Source organism: Tachyglossus aculeatus, chromosome 5, assembly GCF_015852505.1.
Source record: "Tachyglossus aculeatus isolate mTacAcu1 chromosome 5, mTacAcu1.pri, whole genome shotgun sequence".
Classification (NCBI taxonomy): Eukaryota; Metazoa; Chordata; class Mammalia; order Monotremata; family Tachyglossidae; genus Tachyglossus; species Tachyglossus aculeatus.
This window is the reverse complement of record NC_052070.1, coordinates 39,021,488-39,041,286: the sequence shown is the minus strand read 5'-3', so window position 1 is coordinate 39,041,286 and position 19,799 is coordinate 39,021,488. Positions and strand designations below refer to the sequence as shown.

At 48.8% G+C, this 19,799-nt stretch overlaps 1 protein-coding gene across 1 annotated transcript in view; it reads left to right on the top strand.

Annotated features, from left to right (window-relative positions):
• Positions 1-19,799, top strand: part of VWA5B1 (von Willebrand factor A domain containing 5B1) — a 123,610-nt gene that overhangs the window by 58,217 nt on the left and 45,594 nt on the right. Inside the window, 4 exon segments of the mRNA XM_038747279.1 lie at positions 5,577-5,762; positions 7,073-7,268; positions 16,392-16,585; positions 18,576-18,810. Coding sequence (XP_038603207.1) covers positions 5,577-5,762; positions 7,073-7,268; positions 16,392-16,585; positions 18,576-18,810 — 811 coding nt within the window.

The following is a 19,799-nucleotide window of genomic DNA, read 5'->3' as shown; positions in this document are numbered from 1 at the left end:
CCAGATGAGGTAACTGAGGCACAGAGAAGTTAAATCAATTGTATTTATTGAGCGCTTACTGTGTGCAGAGCACTATACTAAGCACTTATGTTAAGCACAAGTTAAATGACTTGCCCAAAGTCACACAGCTGACAGTTGGTGGAGCTTGGATTTGAACCCATGACCTCTGACTCCAAAACCCAGGCTCTTTCCACTGAGCCACGCTGCTTCTGAATTGCCCAAGGTCACACAACAGACAAGTGGCAGAGCCAGGATTAATAATAATAACAATAATAATAATAATAATAATAATAATGACATTTATTAAGCACTTACTATGTGCAAAGCACTGTTCTAAGCACTGGGGAGTCTACAGAGTGATCAGGTTGTCCCACAGAGGGCTCACAGTCAATCTCCATTTTACAGATGAGGTAACTGAGGCCCAGAGAAGTGAAGTGACTTGCCCAAAGTCACACAGCTGACAATTGGCAGAGCTGGGATTTGCACCTTAGGTCCTTCTGACTCCAAAGCCCATACTCTTTCCACTGAGCCACGCTGCTTCTCCCTTCACAGTGCTCAGCTGTTGAGTCAATTTTGTGTCCATGTTTGATCCTGAATTTTTCTGCCCCTTGTTCTCCCCTGGAAGCCGAGTAGTGGTGGGGCATATATGGGGGCAACTCCTTCTCACTAGGCTTGGGATGGGTCACCCTGTTGGCTCCTTGAGGATCATCTCTGCATGGAGCAGGGCAGAGATGCCCGGGACAAGGTTCTGAGGCTTTCATCTACCCATCAACAGGTCACAAGCCTCAGCTCGTTATGGGCAGGGAATAATAATAATAATAATATTAATAATAATGGCATTTATTAAGTGCTTACTATGTGCAAGGCACTGTTCTAAGCGCTGGGGAGGTTACAAGGTGATGAGGTTGTCCCACGGGGGGCTCACACTCTTAATCCCCATTTTACAGATGAGGTAACTGAGGCCCAGAGAAGTTAAGTGTCTTGTCCAAAGTCACACAGCTGACAAGTGGCAGAGCCGGGATTTGAACCCCTGACCTCTGACTCCAAAGCCCAGGGAATGTGTCTACCGACTCTGTTATATTTTACTGTCCCAAGCACTTAGTACAATCCTCTGCCCACAGAAAGTGCCCAATAAATATGATTGGTTGGATCGATCGATCCACAATCCCAGCAGAGATCTCTCCTGGAACTCTTCCTCTTGGGATCAAGGGTTAGCGTTCTTCCCAGATTCATCCCTGTCACAACTAAAGGTGGGGAATGAGAGCTCAGTTGTGCCTGGCTCCTGGGAAACCAGCCTCAGTTGGCCCCACGTTCTGAAATAACCAGATCCCTTTGCAAACCCACGTGGCATCTTACTAACAGCAGCATGGCTCAGTGGAGAAAGAGCCCGGGCTTTGGAGTCAGAGGTCATGGGTTCAAATCCTGACTCCGCCACTTGTCAGCTGTGTGACTTTAGGCAAGTCACTTCACTTCCCAGCTCAGCCTTGTGGGACCCTGGGGGGAAGATAAAAGCTTATGTCCGTTCTCTCAGCAGTTGTGCCTGACAGAAGCCCCTCTCAGACCCCAAAACAAATGACCCCCTGAGATCCAGGTCCCAGACCCTTATGGCATTGTCACCTAATGCCTCGTGCAGCTGATTTCCTCCTGAAAATATGTCTGAGTCAGCAGCAGGAGCCGCTAATGGGAATGCTGAAAAAGAATGCTGAAGAAGAACATCTTCTGCTTGGAAGTCCGCTGGGCTTTCTAACCTGAAAATAATCCGCGGAAGAAAGAGGGAAATGAAAAACCATTTAGAAATGTTTGTTCCCCAAACCGAGTGGGTGTTCGCTCCAAGTGTTTGTGTGTGTTTATGTCATCCTTCGCGATGTGTGCTGCTGTCTGACTGTGCTGTGTGTATCTGTTGCTGATTCTGCGTGGGTGCGGAGAAGCCTGGGTGCCCCTCTGAATGAACGTATACAGCGCCGCAAAATACACTTTGTGTGTCTCCCTAATGGACTGTGGGTCCAGATGATGACTCGATCCAGTGGGGAGAATGGGTGGCCACGATCCAAGAGGGCTGGGTCTGGGGAGATAGGGGTAGGGAAATGTGGCAGGTTACCAGGCTGCCACTGTCCCTTCGATCCTAAAGGCATTAGGAGGCTACGAGCCTAGAACCAGCGTAGTCTAGTAGAGAAGCAGCATGGCTCAATGGAAAGAGCACAGGCTTTGGAGTCAGAGGTCATGGGTTCAAATCCCGGCTCCGCCAGTTGTCAGTTGTGTGACTTTAGGCAAGTCACTTCACTTCTCTGTGCCTCAGTTACCTCATCTGTAAAATGGGAATTAAGACTGTGAGCCCACCGTGGGACAACCTGATCACTTTGTAACCTCTCCAGCGCTTAGGACAGTGCTTTGCACCTAGTAAGCGCTTAATAAATGCCATCATCATCATCATCTAGTAGATAGAACACTGACCTGGAACTCAGAAGATCACGGGTTCTAATCCCTACTCCACCACTTGTCTGCTGTGCGATCTTGGGCAAGTCACTTCACTTCTCTGGGCCTCAGTTCCCTCATTTGTAAAATGGGGATGAAGACTGTGAGCCCCATGTGGGCTCACATATTATGTCCAACCCGATTATCTTGTATTTATCCCAGTGCTTTGAACAGTGCCTGGAACAGAATAAGCGCTTAACAGATACCATAATAATAATAATAGAGCCACCTAAGTCCTGGGACCGAATTCTGCTGTCAAGGTCCCTCAGGATCTCAGAGCCTTTGGGGCCATCTAGACCACCAACCCAATGGCTTGCCCAGGATCTGCTCCTCAGCCTGACAGCTCTCGGGCCTGAGATTATGGAATTGCTGGGCTTTTCTACTGCAGATCTTTATCTGGTGGACAGAGGCCATCCCGCTGCTGACCCTCCAGCTACCTCCACTGCTCTCTTTCTTCCTACTCACTCCTCTGCTCTTTCTTCCTGCTCACAGCCCTCTGACTCTCCAGCTTCCACTCCCGCCTTCTTAATAATAACGATGGCATTTATTAAGCGCTTACTATGTGCAAACCACCGTTCTAAGTGCTGGGGAGGGTACAAGGTGATCAGGTTGCCCCACGGGGGGTTCACAGTCTTAATCCCCATTTTACAGGTGAGGGAATTGAGGCCCAGAGAAGTTAAGGGACTTGCCCAAAGTCACACAGCTGACCATTGGCAGAGCTGGGATTTGAACCCATGACCTCTGACTCCAAAGCCCGGGCTCTTTCTATTTCGCCACACTGCTTCTCTGCTCTGCTCTTCCTTCCCTGCTCACTTTCTTCCCTGCTAACTCCCCTGTTCATTCCCAGCTCTTTCTTCCCTGCTTACTCCCCTGCTGACTTTCTAGCTCCTACTCCTGTTCACGCCCCTGCTCTCTTTCTTCTCTGCTGACCCTCCAACTTCCTCCCCTCTTTACTCACCCACTCTTTCTTCCCTGCTCACTCCTCTCTGACCCTCCAACTTCCTCCCTTGCTCTCTTTCTTCCCTGCTTGCTCCCTCCCCTGCTGACCCCCGTAGGCCCCAGGAGCCATGGAGGCCAGTGGCTGAGTCCTCAAAACCTCTTCCACCCGACCGGTGCTTCATGTGTCTGCTTCTGAGGAGCCACTGGGGAGATCCCGATCCCCGGGGCCTGGGCAGTGCCAGTCTCCCTGGATGGGGAGCAGCTGTGGGATGGGGCATCCCAGGCGCAGGGCAGAAGCCAAGCTGCCGTTAACTTATCTGGACCTCAGTTACCTCATCTGAAAAATGGGGATTAAGACTGTGATTCTTATGTGGGACTGGAACTGCATCCAACCCAATTACCTTGTGTCTGCCCCAGCGTTTAGTACAGTGACTGACATATAACGCTTAACAAATACCGTTATTATTACTATTATTATAATTTTGGGGGGGGGAGACCCATGGAAATGAGGTTCCAGATCCACCAGAAGCGGGAATCATTTGACCAGCATTTCCTGGAAGAAGTCACAGGCCTCATTACTCATTCCCACCTCCACTTTCCCAGACTGTTTATTTGGATTTGCCAAATGGGGAAATGGGGACACAACAAATGGGGACCTTTCATGCTACCCACTCTTGTCACCCCTGATCTCCTGACTGTGGGGGGAGAGGTGTTTTGTGATGAGGTTACCGTTCCCTTCTCCCTTTAGCATCCCCTCCCCTCCACCGTCTGCCAGCCAGTGATTTTGGCAGGAATCGTCAAGGGTCGGGTGGCCTACAAGGGCACGTCTCCCACGGCGGGAAGAGGCAGTTTTATAACAAGTGCAGGGCCTACTGGAAAGAGCATGAGCTTGGGAGTCAGGGGACCTGGGTTCTAATCTCGGCTCTGCCACTTGTCTACTGTGTGACTTTGGGCAAGTCACTTAACTTTTCTGTTCTTCAGTTACCTCATCTGTAAAATGGGGATTAAGACTGGGAGGCTTATGTGAGGAAGGGACGGGGTCCAACCAGATTATCCTGTTTCTATCCCGATGCTTAGAATTTGCCCCAGGTCCCACAGCAGAAAAGTGGTGGAGCCGGGATTAGAACCCAGGTTCTTCTGATACCCATTCCCATGCTCTATCCACTCAGCCACACTGATTCTCCCCTGCATTTTCATTCATTCATTCAATCGTATTTATTGAGTGCTTACTGTGTGCAGAGCACTGTAATAAGTGCTTGGGAAGTACAAGTTGGCAACATATAGAGACGATCCCTACCCAACAGTGGGCTCACAGTCTAGAAGGGGGAGACAGAGAACAAAACAAAACATATTAACAAAATCAAATAAATAGAATAAATATGTACAAATGAAATAGAGTAATAAATACGTACAAACATATATACATATATACAGGTGCTGTGGGGAGGGGAAGGAGGTAAGGGGGGATGGGAGGGGGAGGAAGGGGAGAGGAAGGAGGGGGCTCAGTCTGGGAAGGCCTCCTGGAGGAGGTCTCTTTGGCAGCCAAAGAGAAATTTCCTAGTGATGTCAGGAGGACTGGCCAATCAATCTATCATATTTATTAATAATAATAATGATGGCATTTATTAAGCTCTTACTATGTGCAAAGCACTGTTCTAAGAGCTGGGGGGATACAAGGTGATCAGGTTGTCCCACGTGGGGCTCACAGTCTTCATCCCCATTTTACAGAGGTAACTGAGGCACAGGGAAGTTAAGTGACTTGCCTAAAGTCATACAGCTGACAATTGGCAGACCCGGGATTTGAACCCATGACCTATTTATTGAGTGCTCACTCTGTGTAGAGCACTGAACTAAGCGTTTGGGAGAGTACAATAGAACAGAAGATGTGTTCGCTGCCCACCAGGAGCTTACAGTCTAGAGGGAGCTCAATGCGGTATCATGGCCTAAAAATAAATCCAGTGTATTAATCAAGCGTAAGTTCTTTGCTGGCCTTCAGCTTGGCTGTGATCGGGGAATCTATTTTTGGTCACCTGAAGTACGTCACGTGTATGTTTTCTTCCTACGCCCATGCCTTCCATGTGCACATTCTCTCTGTGCATATACTTGCTTGCACATATGTGCACCTGGACTGTGAACCCATGCATCGCTCCCCGCTCCCATCGCAGATGATCAAGTCTCTGAAGAAGGCCATGGCTCCTATCCTGAGCGACGTCACCGTGGAGTGGGTCTTTCCCGAGAACACGGAGGTCCTGATTTCTCCCGTCAGTGCCAGATACCTCTTCCCCGGAGACCGGCTGGTGGGATACAGCATCGTGTGCGACACTTCCCTGTACTTCTCCAATCCCAGATCTGTAAGTAGCCTGGATCCCCTGTAACCAGGGGCTCGGCATTAGCAGAGAAGCAGCATGGCTCAGTGGAGAAAGCCCGGGCTTTGGAGTCAGAGGTCATGGGTTCAAATCCCTGCTCCGCCGCTTGTCAGCTGGGTGACTCTGGGCAAGTCACAACTTCTCTGGACCTCAGTTCCCTCACCTGTAAAATGGGGATTAAAAGTGTGAGCCCCTCGTGGGACAACCCGATCAACTTGTATCCTCCCCAGCGCTTAGAACAGTGCTTTGCACATAGTAAGCGTTTAATAAATGCCATTATTATAATTATTATTATAGAGCCTGGGCTTGGGAGTTAGAGCTCATGGGTTCTAATGCCGGCTCCGCCAATCGTCAGCTGTGTGACTTTGGGCAAGTCACTTAACTTCTCAGTGCCTCTGTTATCTCATCTGTAAAATGAGGATTAAGACTGTGAGCCCCACATAGGACAACCTGATTACCTTGTATCTACCCCAGTGCTTAGAACAGTGGTTGGCACATCGTAAGTGCTTAACAAATACCATCATTTTTATACCTAGCACACCTTGTTTTTTGAGCAACAGGTTCCTCCCTACAGTTTCTGGCTTCTAGGGAGGATTGGGGTGGTCCAGAGGGCATACAGGAGTGCCCCCCCATCTCAAGTGAGGCAGCTTGCTGGGGGACTGTGGGATGGATTGATGATGGGTAGACGTAGTACCCACTATGCCCTTCCTGCTGCTACAGAACCGGAGGGAAGCCAGCAGGAAGGATCCAGGATAATGGGAATTCTTGCAGCATCAGCAGCTGTAAGGGATCTCAAGACTTCATCTAGTACAGCCCCCTGCCTTTAGGCCAATCCCATCTCAATCTTTCCAGGTGGTAAGGCCTGCCTTCTTTTTTTCAAAGGCAACAAGCCCTCTGAGAAGGGGATTCTTCTTCTTCTTCCTAATAGTAATAATAATATTTATGGTACATTTAAGTGATTACTATGTGCCAAGCACTGCTCTAAGTGCTGGGGTAGATACAAGTTAATCAAGTTGGACACAGTCCCTGTCCCAACTGGGGCTCCACTTTTATCGCCATTTAACAGATGAGGTAACCAAGGCACAGAGAAGTGAGGAGACTTGCCCAAGGTCACACAGCAGATGTGTGGCAGAGCCAGGATGAGAACCTGGGTCCTTCTGAGTCTCGGGCCTGTGCTGTATTCATCACGCATGCTGTTTCCACCGAGCGGGATAGTCTTCCTCGCCGGTGTATCGGTCTTCCTTTATCCTAACGTGACTCCGAGGCATGTTTCTCTCTTGCCCCACTTGCTGCAGGATAAGAGGCGTCGCTACAGCATGATGCACTCCCAGGAGTCGGGCAGTTCTGTGTTCTTCCACTCCCAGGAGGAAGGAGCCGGGCTGGACAGCGGAAGTGGCTCCAAAGAGTCCGATGGGCCGCTCCATTCCGAGAGGACTCCGGACCTCCCAGCGTTCGGTGGAGAGCTGGGGAGAGACTCCGACCCCGACACCGGTCAGTCCTAGCAGGACCTCCTCTTCTTCCAGGCCCCTGCTCTCCTGGGGCTATTTTTCAGCCCTGTCTCACACCTGAGATGTCAGCGAACAGTGGTTCGCGGCCTCAGTGCTTCCCAGGCCCTCCCACTGCCTGCTTTAATAATAATAATAGCAGAGAATTATAAATGTTATTATTATTAATGGCATTTATTAAGCGCTTACTATGTGCAAAGCACTGTTCTAAGCGCTGGGGAGATTACAAGGTGATCAGGTTGTCCCACGCGGGGGGGGCGCACCGTCTTCTCCCCATTTTACAGATGAGGGAACTGAGGCCCAGAGAAGTGAGGTGACTTGCCCAAAGTCACACAGCTGACAATTGGCGGAGTCAGGATTTGAACTCATGAACTTTTAGACTGTGAGCCCACTGTTGGGTAGGGACTGTCTCTATATGTTGCCAATTTGTACTTCCCAAGCGCTTAGTACAGTGCTCTGCATATAGTAAGCGCTCAATAAATACGATTGATGATGATGATGACCTCTGACTCCAAAGTCCAGGCTCTTGCCACTATCCCTCTGCTTTGTGAGAGGGATACCAAATAATAACAACAATAATAATAATAAGGGTATTTTTAAGTGCTTACGAACAAAAATCATTCATTCAATCATATAGAGGGATACCAAATAATAATAACAATAATAATAATAAGGGTATTTTTAAGTGCTTACTAACCAAACTCATTCATTCAATCATATTTATTATTATTGTGGTATTTGTTGAGCGCTTACTAGGTGCCAAGCACTGTTCTAGGCGCTGGGGTAGATTCAAGGTAATCGGGTTGTCCCGCGTGGGGCTCGCTGTCTTTATGCCCATTTTACAGATGAGATCAGTGAGGTACAGAAAAGTTAAATGGCTTGCCCAAGGTCACACAGCAGACAAGTGGCAGAGCCGGGATTAGAACCCACGGTCCTTTGACTCCCAAGCCTGTGCTGTTGCGACTAAGCCATGCTGCTTCGCTTGCTGTGTACGAAGCTCTCGGGAGAGTACAATGCGCAATAAAAATGCATTCCCTGCCCGCAGCGAGTTCACAGTCTAGTGGGGGAGACGGACATTAATATAAATTAATAGATCGCAGATATATACGTCAGTGCTGCGGGGCTGGGAGCAGGGGGTGAATAAAGGGAGCAAGTCAGGGTGCCGCAGAAGGGTGTAGGAGAAGAGGAGAGGAGGGCTTAGGCAGGGAAGGCTTTTTGAAGGAAATGTGCCTTCGATAAGGTTTTTGAAGCGGGAAAGAGTAATTGTCCGTCTGATGTGAGGAGGACTCATGTTTGGCTGAAAGAACCAAAACCAATTCTTCGAACGGCTACTGCTGGGTTAGAACTGACGCTGGAAGGCCCTCACTCTAGACTGTAAGCTCACTGTGGGAGGGAATGAGTCCGTCATAGTGTACTCTCCCAAGCACTTAGTGCAGTGTTTGGCACACGGTAAGCACTCAGTAAATACGGTTGACTGACGGACCTCTGGAAGACGACGGAGTCGTGAGCTTCTTGGCCAAAGGGTCATGCGTGACTGGTCAGTCGGCGGGTCAATCGGTCGTATTTATTGAGCGCTTACTGTGTGCAGAGCACTGGACTAAGCCCTTCGGAGAGTACAATATAACAATAAACAGACACATTCCCTGCCTGCAGTGAACTTGCAGGCTACAGCGGAAGACAGACATTAATATAAATAAATAAAGTATAGATTCAATCAGTCATATTTATTGAGCGTTTACTGTGTGCAGAGCACTGGACTAAGCCCTTTGGAGAGTACAATATAACAATAAACAGACACATTCCCTGCCCGCAGTGAACTTACAGTCTACAGTGGAAGACAGACATTAATATAAATAAATGAATTATAGATTCAATCAGTCATATTTATTGAGCATTTACTGTGTGCAGAGGACTGTACTAAGCCCTTCGGCGAGTACAATATAACAATAAGCAGACACATTCCCTGCCCGCAGTGAACTTACAGTCTAGAGCTGAAGACAGACATTAATATAAATAAATAAATTATAGATTCAATCATCCATTCAATCACATTTATTGAGCACTTGTGCGGAGCACTGGTACACAATGAACAGACCCATTCCCTGCCCACAACTAGTTTACAGTCTAGAGCGGAAGATAGACGTTAATATAAATAATTAAATTACATATTCATTCTATCGCATTTATTCAGTGCTACTGTGTGCAGAGCACTGGTACAAGAGTAAACAGACACATTCCCTGCCCACAGTGAACTTACAGTCTACAGGGGAAGACAGACATTAATATAAATAAATAAATTATAGATTCAATCATCCATTCAATCACATTTATTGAGCGCTTGCTGTGTGTGGAGCACTGGTACACAATGAACAGACCCATTCCCTGCCCACAACTAGCTTACAGTCTAGAGCGGAAGACAGACGTTAATATAAATAATTAAATTACAGATTCATTCTATCGCATTTATTGAGTGCCACTGTGTGCAGAGCACTGGTACAACAATAAACAGACGCATTCCCTGCCCACAGTGAACTTACAGTCTACAGCGGAAGACAGACATTAGTATAAATAAATAAATTATAGATTCAATCATCCATTCAATCACATTTATTGAGCACTTACTGTGTGCAAAGCACTGGTACACAATGAACAGACCCATTCCCTGCCCGCAACTAGTTTACAGTCACGTGGGACACGGACTGCGTTCAGCCTGATTAGTAATAATAATAATTTTGGTATTTGTTAAGCGCTTACTATGTGCAAAGCACTGTTCTAAGTGCTGGGGAGGCTACAAGGTCAGGTTATCCCATGTGGGGCTCACCATCTTAATCCCCATTTTCCAGATGAGGGAACTGAGGCCCAGAGAAGTTAAGTGACTTGCCCAAAGTCACACAGCAGACAAGCGGCGGAGCTGGGATTTAAACCCATGACCTCTGACTCCCAAGCCTGTGCTCTTTCCACTGAGCCACGCTGCTCCGCTGATTAGCTTGTTTCCACCCCAGCTGTTAGTACAGTGCCTAGCACGTAGTAAGCGCTTAACAAATACCATTTTTAAAAAAGTCCAAGGCCAAAGTCTTGGATTTTTTTCTCTTGAGGCGGGCACAAATTTCCCAAGTTCTCATACTCTCCAAACTAAGCACCAGGTCAAACCACCACCTCACATGCCCCATGAGAAAATAGCACATAACTTTCCATGCTCCCTTCCTCCACGGCTTACACTTAACTGATATTTCCCAGCAAACTCCGGACACCCCCTTAACTCAAGCACTTTGCAGGCTTTCCCTATTCCAAGCATAACCCCCGGCAGCCTGGAGACCTGTCAAACCAGAGTTTGTCCTAGCATTCCTTGAGAAGCGGCACAGAATTTTGTTTCGTTTTCCTTTGCTAAGCCTTAAGGGCTCCCTGCTCCTTAAAGGCAGTTTGCCAACTCTGTTGTATCGGATTCTCCCAAGTGTGCTCTGCACACAGAAGCACTCAGTAAATTCCATTGATTGGTGCTGGGGCTTGTACTGGGCCTTGGTACCTTTGCATATGGAAGCGTGGCCTTCTTGCTAGGGAGACCAGTTGCACTCCAGCAGGGGATGAGGTGGATACTCAACTAGAGCCTGGTTCTGGCTCCCCTGGCTTCCTCCGGTTCCTCTGGTTCCTCCGGTTTAAGAAGCAGCGTGGCTCAGTGGAAAGAGCCCGGGCTCTGGAGTCAGAGGTCATGGGTTCGAATCCCGGCTCCACCACAAGTCTGCTGTGTGACCTTGGGCAAGTCACTTAACTTCTCTGAGCCTCAGTTACCTCATCTGTAAAAATGGGGATTAAGACTGTGAGCCCCACATGGGACAACTTGTTCACATTGTATCCCCCCCAGCGCTTAGAACAGTGCTTTGCACATAGTAAGCGCTTAACAAATGCCATCATTATTATTATTATTATTTCTTTCCCCCCTCTCACTGTTTCCCTCTCTCCTTCTCTCCCCCTTTCCCTCTCTCTCCATCCCTCTCTCCCTCTCTCCCTTCCTCCATCTCTCTCCTTCTTTCCCTCTCTCCTTCTCTCCCCCTTTCCCTCTCTTCCTCTTTCCCTCTCTCTCCACCTCTCTCTCCTCTTCCTTCCTCCATCTTTCCCTCTCTTCCACTCCCACTCTCTCCCTCCCTCTCTACCTCTCACCTTCTCTCCCACTCTCTCCCTCTCTTCCTGTCTCTTTCCCTCCATCCCAGTTTCAAGGAGGGAATAGACCAGAAGCTCCCAGCTGGTTTTTTTTTTTTAATGGGGATTAAGACTGTGAGCCCCACGTGGGACAACCTGATTACCTTGCATTAACCCCAGTGCTTAGAACAATGCTTTGCAAATAGTAAGCGCTTACAAATGCCATCATTATTATTATTAAAGAGAAGGGTTGATCTTCTTTTCAGCCATTGGTCATGCAAGGGTCCTGTCGCTGCCCCTACTACTGCAACTCTATTCCCACGGAGGGCAGTTCTACAGGTGGATGCCCGTCCAACCGTGTAGAAGGGCAGGATGGCTCAGATAGAGCCCAGGGGGTGGATGGTCCTGCTGTAGGTAGCAGGAGAGGCAGGGACTGCTTTGAGTTGATCTAGGTAACAATGAAGATCATCATCATCATCAATCGTATTTATTGAGCGCTTACTGTGTGCAGAGCACTGTACTAAGCACTTGGGAAGTACAAGTTGGCAACATATAGAGACAGTCCCTACCCAACAGTGGGCTCACAATCTAAAAGGGGGAGACAGAGAACAAAACCAAACATACTAACAAAATAAAATAAATAGAATAGATATGTACAAGTAAAATAAATAGAGTAACAAATATGTACAAACATATATACAGGTTATACATATATACAGGATGATGATTTTATTTATGGTATTTATCTAGCCCCTACCGTGTGAAAAGTACTATACTAAGAGCTTGGGAGAGTGCAATACAACAGAGCCGGTAGACACATTCCCTGCCCACAGTGAGCTTATAATCTACGGACAAGTTTACAGTCTAGACAATGATGATGGAGTCTCCCGAGGAGAAAACGGGCAGTTTCTTGGAGTGAGGCTGCAGCCCCCAGAACGGACATGAAAGAATTCTAGTCTTCCCTCACAGTTTCGACCCTTCCAGACGTGTTCCCCTGGGGGCAGGGAGTGCAACGAGAAAATAGGCGGGCAGGGGTGAGGCCCAGTGCCAGCCGCATGCGGAGGCCTGGCAAATGCAGAACCCTCCGATGGCCATAGTGACTACAGCTTTGTGCCAGGGCTGTGCCAGGACGTGGTGGCCTTGGTAGCCACTGTGGTCTTTACTACAGCTCTTTTTCAGCATTCCCCCTGGGGCTGTCCATCTCATGAAATGCCTTAGGTGCTTTCATTTGGTCAGCAACCTTCACCAATGATGTGTGGTCCAGTGGAAAGAGCACTAGCCCGGAAGTCAGAGGCTCTGGGTTTTAATCCCAGCTCTGCCACTTGCCTGCTAGGCCAACTTGGACAAGTCAGTTCACTGTGCCTCAGCTTCCCTACCTGGAAAAAGGGGATGAAACACCTGTTCTCCCTCCTTAGTGTGGCTCAGTGGAAAGAGCCCGGGCTTTGGAGTCAGAGGTCATGGGTTCAAATCCCGACTCCGCCACTTGTCTTGGGCAAATCATTTAACTTCTCTGTGCCTCAGTTTACCTCATCTGTAAAATGGGGGTGAAGACGGTGAGCCCCCCGTGGGACAACCTGATCACCTTGTAACCTCCCCAGTGCTTAGAACAGTGTTTTGCACATAGTAAGCGCTAAGTAAATGCCATTATTATTATTATTATTATTAGGCTGTGAGCTCGATGTAGGACAGGGGCTGTGTCTGACCTGATTATCTAGGATCTACCCCAGGGCTTTCCCCTCTCAGGATGTCACCTGGAGAGTTTCCAGTCCTCCACCAAGTCTCGGCTACGGGAGGGAGAGTCAAGCAGAGGCCTATCCATTCCATTTCTAGCTTGGCCAGTGGCTAGCGAACGGAAGGCAATCTGCTACAAGTCAAAACTCCCCAGTGCTGGGCAGCAGCGGCATGGGAGTCGAGGGAGGAGACTCAAGTTTACTGCGTGGAAGAAGGCAACGCTAAACCACTTCCTTATTTTTACCAAGAAAATTGTCTGGATCCACTACCGGAACGATTACAGATGGAGGTGGGGAGTTCTGGGATAGATGTGCCCGTGGAGTTCCTGCGGGTCGGAAATGACTCTACAGCATAAGACTAAACCCCAGCACTTAGTACAGTGCTTGGCACATAGTTAGCACTTTAAAAACCCCCAGTTATTATCACTATAGGCTTTTGAGGAGTCCCTACCTTCTGTCAACCCCTCCTTCCTTTCCCAGTTGGTAGTTCCCCAAGGAATTATTCAGTTTCTAGACTGTGAGCCCGTTGTTGGGTAGGGACCGTCTCTATATGTTGCCGACTTGGACTTCCCAAGCGCTTAGTACAGTGCTCTGCACACAGGAAGCACTCAATAAATACAATTGAATGAATGAATAAGATTTTGAAATCTTACAAGGTCTCCTCCCAAACCTGATTGGCCAAGTTGGGGGGGCTAATAATGATAATAATAATTGCGGTATTCGATAGTGTCAAGTGCTATCCTAAGTTCTGCAAGCTCATCAGGTCCCACATGGGGCTCAGAGGGAGAACAGGTATTGAATCCCTACTTGGCAGATGAGGGAACTGAGGCATGGAGAAGTGAAGTGACTTGCCCAAGGTCACACAGCAGACAAGTGGTGGAGCAGGGATTAGAACCCAGGTCCTCGGACTCCCAGCCCGTGCTCTTTCCCCTGGGCCTTGCTGCTTCTCTGCCCTGCCAAGGTGCAGGTTGCAATGGGGTGGAGAGGCTGGGACGCACCTGCGCAGAACTGTCTGCAGGAGAACCTGGTTTAATCCCAGCTCTGCTGCTTGTCTACTGTGTCTCCTTGGGCAAGTCACTTCACTTCTCCATGCCTCAGTTCCCTCATCTGGAAAATGGGGATTGAAACTGAGAGCCACATGTTTGGACAGGGACTGGATCCAACCCGATTAGCTTGTGTCTACCCCAGTTCTTAGTACAGGGCCAGGCACATAGTAAACGTTCAGCAAATACCATAGCAGTGTGGCTCAATGGAACGAGCACGGGCTTTGGAGTCAGAGGTCATGGGTTCAAATCCCGGCTCCGCCAATTGTCAGCTGTGTGACTTTGGGCAAGTCACTTCACTTCTCTGGGCCTCAGTTACCTCACCTGTAAAATGGGGATTAAGACTGTGAGCCCCCCGTGGGACAACCTGATCACTCTGTAACCTCCCCAGCACTTGGAACAGTGCTTTGCACATAGTAAGTGCTTAACAAATGCCATTATTATTATTATTATTATTATTATTATTATTATTATTATTATTATTATTATGATCCATTTCTCTGGGCCTCAGTTACCTGATCTGGAAAATGGGGATTGAAACTGAGAGGCACATGTTTGGACAGGGACTGGATCCAACCTGATTAGCTTGTGTCTACCCCAGTCCTTAGTACAGTGCCAGGCACATAGTAAACGTTCAGCAAATACCATAGTTATTATTATTATCCATTTCTCTGGACCTCAGTTAACTGATCTGGAAAATGGGGATTGAGACTGGGAGCCCTATGTGGGACAGGGACTGGGTCCAACCCGATTATCTTGTATCTACCCCATCATCATCATCAATCGTATTTATTGAGCGCTTACTATGTGCAGAGCACTGTACTAAGCGCTTGGGAAGTACAAATTGGCAACATATAGAGACAGTCCCTACCCAACAGTGGGCTCACAGTCTAAAAACCCACTAAAAACCCACAGTCTAAAAACCCACTAAAAACCCCAGTGTTTAGTACAGTCAGTGCCAGGCACATAGTAAGTGCTTAGCCAAACCACAATTATTATATTATCCACTTCTCTGGGTCTCAGTTACCTGATCTGGAAAATGGGGATTGAGACTGGGAGCCCTATGTGGGACAGGGACTGGGTCCAATCTGATTATCTTGTATAATAATATTAATAGTAATAATGGCATTTATTAAGTGCTTACTATGTGCAAAGCACTGTTCTAAGCACGGGGGAGGTTACAAGGTGATCAGGTTGTCCCATGGGGGGCTCACAGTCTTCATCCCCATTTTACGGATGAGGTAACTGAAGCACAGAGAAGTTAAGTGACTTGACCAAAGTCACACAGCTGGCAATTGGTGGAGTTGGGATATGAACCCGTGACCTCTGACACCAAAGCCCAGGCTCTTTCCACTGAGCCACGCGGCTTCTCAGAAGTGAAGTGACTTGCCCAAAGTCACACAGCTGACAAGCGGCAGAGGCGGGATTAGAACCCATGACCTCTGACTCCCAAGCCTGGGCTCTTTCCACTGAGCCGCGCTGCTTCTCCACAGTGCTCTGCACGCAGTAAGCGCTCAATAAATACGATTGAATGAATAAATGAATATTATCCACTTCTCTTTGGGTCTCAGTTACCTGATCTGGAAAATGGGGATTGAGACTGGGAGCCCTATGTGGGCAGAGAATGGGTTCAATCTGATCATCTTGTATCTAACCCAGGGTTTAGTACTGTGCCAGGCACATAATAAAAGCTTAAGAACTTCCCTGAGCCTGTTACCTCATCTGTAAAATGGCGATTAAGACTGTGAGCCCCACGTGAGACAACCTGATCACCTTGTATCCCCCCCAGCACTTAGAACAGTGCTTTGCACATAGTAAGCGCTTAATAAATGCTATCATTATTATTATTATTAATTATCTGTTCAGATTTAGCATTTAGAATATTCTAAGCATTAAACAAACAAGCAGCATGGCTCAGTGGAAAGAGCCCGGGCTTTGGAGTCAGAGGTCATGGGTTCAAACCCCGCCACTTATCAGCTGTGTGACTTTGGGCAAGCCACTTCACTTCTCTGGGCCTCAGTTACCTCATCTGTAAAATGGGGATGAAGACTGTGAGCCCCCCGTGGGACAAGCTGATCACCTTGTAACCTCCCCAGCGCTTAGAACAGTGCTTTGCACATAGTAAGTGCTTAGTAAATGCTATTAAAAAAAAAAAGAAATACCACAATGATGATGATTATTATCCCCTTCTCCGCCCCTCAGAGCCGGACCCCTGGCTGCACCGGAGGGCCTACAGCACCAACCAGATCAGCGACCGCGAGCCCTGCAAGCGAGTGCCCACGGCCAGCGACCCCAGCGCCGCCGCAACCGGGAAGAATCCCCTCCGAAAAGCCCGCGTACAGGACCTCCTGGGCCAGCCCAGCCCTGAGCCCCGGCCCTGGCAGACAGATCTCCAGGTAATGATGATGATAATGATAATTATGGTCTTCGTTAAGTGCTTACTATGTGCCAAGCACTGTTAGACTGGGCTCTTTTAATACGGGGCCTGGGAAATACCCAAGTCCCCAGCATAGTGGTTAGAGCAAATGCTTGGAGGTCGGAAGGATGGCCCTTCGAATGCAGGCTGAGATTGGGTGGGCTGAGACAGGACTTTAAGCTAAAAAAATCCTTAGCCCGTGCCTGGCTATGAGAAAATTATTCACATCTACTCATCCCTTCCTTGGAGGCCTCTCACGGGACCAGGAATTGTTAATATTCTGTTGTACTGTACTCTCCCAAGCGCTCAGTACAATGCTTTGAATACAGTAAGCACTCACTAAATACTGTTGATTGATTTACTGATATGAGATCAGAAGATTCCTCCCATTGGACAGTCTTTGGCAGGTAGAGAAGCAGCGTGGCTCAGTGGAAAGAGCCCGGGCTTTGGAGACGGAGGTCCTGGGTTCGAATCCCGGCTCTGCCAATTGTCAGCTGTGTGACTTTGGGCAAGTCCCTTCACTTCTCCGTGCCTCAGTTCCCTCATCTGTAAAATGGGGATTAAGATCGTGAGCCCCCTGTGGGACAACCTGATCACCTTGTAACCTCCCCAGCTCCTAGAACAGTGCTTTGCACATAGTAAGCACTTAATAAATGCCATTATTATTATTATTAATAATAATAGTAACATAGCATCTTCTATTTTTTAGTATTTTCCCTCAGGAACTAAAAGCTTCTCACTGACCCCTCCTCCCTCCATCCTTAGGAACGAGGCAATGGGAATCAATATTCCAGCTCCATTTTACAGATGGAGAAATGATGGCATAGGGAGGGGAAAGGTCTTATGCAAGTCCCAATGCAAGTTGGAATTAGAACGCCAGTCTTTTTTTTCTTTAATAATATTTAAGCACTTACTATGCACAAAGCAATGTACTAAGTGCTAGGGTCGATATAAGCTAATGAGGTTGGACCCTGTCCCACATAAGGCACTCAGGGTAAGGAGGGAGAGCAATTCTGATTCAGTTCTGCTAGGCTAGGACTCAGAAGTTAAGTCCAGACCACGGAGGGGAAATCTTCACAGCCTCGGTAGCTGGTCATGTAACTGAGACATCTGCTTCTCAAAACCCCAACCACATAGGGCCCAATCCCAGCCCAGCTTTCTTTGGTCCTTTTGCCGTTTAGGTGTGGTTTTTTTTCTGAATCTGGATGTGAAATGGGAGGGGAGGGTGATGGAGGAAATGGCAGAAGCTGCAGCTGTTTCCATGGTGATGGAGAGTTGGAAACATCTGTTGGGGGACTGGATTTGGGGGAAAGAGGAAAGAGATGGAGCGAGAAGCATTATTCTTCCTGGGAGTTGAAGACAGTGAGCTGAGAGGCTTGGCGTTGGTTATGTCCTTCCAGATGGGTCTCAGGCTGTGTTGCTTCTGTCCGAGTAATAATAATGATAATTGTGATTTTTGTTAAGTTTTTACTATTTGCCAAGCACAGTACCAAGCCCTGAGATGAATACAAGCAATAAGGTTGGACAGAGTCCCCGTCCCACGTGGGGCTCACAGTCTCAATCCCCATTTGACAGATGCGGGAACTGAGGCCCAGAGAAGTGAAGCGAATTGCCCAAGGTCACACAACAGACAAGTGGCAGAGCCGGGATTAGAGCCCATGACCTTCCGAGTCCCAGGCCTGGGCTCTATTCACTACACCATGTTGCTTCTCTGCGTCCCTGAAGCCCCCCTGGAGACCCGTTTGGGAAGGGTCATCCCACGATCCCCTGGGTGATATTGGCCTAGGCAGATCTTCAAATCCAAGGACTTTGAGGACGTGGCATCCAGACGCCGGTATTAGTAGTTCGTGAAGCAGGAATGCAAATGGATCAGGGCGGCGCTGGCACGCTGGGGCCTTTGCGATAGCAGCCCACCTGCCGAAGCCCGGAACCGAGGGTGACCTGGCCCTTCCTGGCCTCCCCTTGTCCAGTCTCTTGTAGGTGACCGCCCTGCCCCCAGCACCAGTTCCAGTTCTGGGTCCAGCCCGATGCCCCGGGGCTCAGGGGCCAGGAGGCCCTCCCTGCTGCCCTACAGCTGCACATCCTTCAGCCGCAACCCGGACCCCCAGGAAGGCCAGCGCAGGACCCCCTGGAGGGGCTGGGACCAACTGGACACCAGCCCCGGGCTGAAATCCTCCTCCGACAGCCGCAGCCCCGGAGATCTGGGTAAGCCACAGGAGGGCCGCTCTCTCAAGGCGGCTGCTGCGTTGTTCTTTGCGATTTCGGTCTGCTGGAGGTCAGAGGAAGGGCTGGACCTTGTTCTATGCGTCACACTCTGGGCATGGCTCCAGGGATGGGGGATGATGGGGCTCAGGGGGGAGAGCTGGGTGGGAAATCACTATGCCCGTCTCTGCCTCCTGGGGAGGGGGGATGAGAGAAAGTGGGGGGGGATGAGAGAGCCATGGAGAGAGAAAGGAGTCTGGCCCAGTCATTCAGTCGGATTTATTAAGCGCTTACTGCGTGCAAAGCACTGTATTAAGTGCTTGGGAGAGTACAGTAGAACAATAAACAGTGTGAAGCAGCGTGGCTCAGTGGAAAGAGCACGGCCTTGGGAGTCTGAGGTCATGGGTTCTAATCCCAGCTCCGCCACATGTCTGCTGTGTGACCTTGGGCAAGTCATTTAACTTCTCTGAGCCTCATTTACCTCATCTGTAAAATGGGGATTAAGACTGTGAGCCCCACGTGGGACAACCTGATTACCCTGTATCCCCCCCAGCGCTTAGAACAGTGTTTTGCACATAGTAGGCACTTAACAAATGCCATTATTATTATTATTATTAAACAGACACATTTTCTGCAGACAGTGAGGCCCAGGAAAGTGTCCCCAAACCCTTGGGCTGGTGGAGGAAAGAAAGCAGAGAAACAGAGAGGAAGGAAATCGGGGTTAATTCGGACAGAGTATCGGATGCTGCCGGGTTTCTCTTGGAATACTGGGAAGGTCCTGGAAGTTCTGTTTCCTGTAGCAGGGAGAGGGGCTTCGGCAGGGATCTGGGGGGAGACAGGTGTTGTCGGTGTGAGGCGTGAGGGTCTTCCCGCTCACCCAACTGATGCAAGGGACCGACTTGCAAAGCAAAGAATTGCAATTCACGAGGGGGGGTCAGATTTTATTCCCAGCTTAAGTCTCTAATGTGAGTATTAGCCAAATGGGATCACGC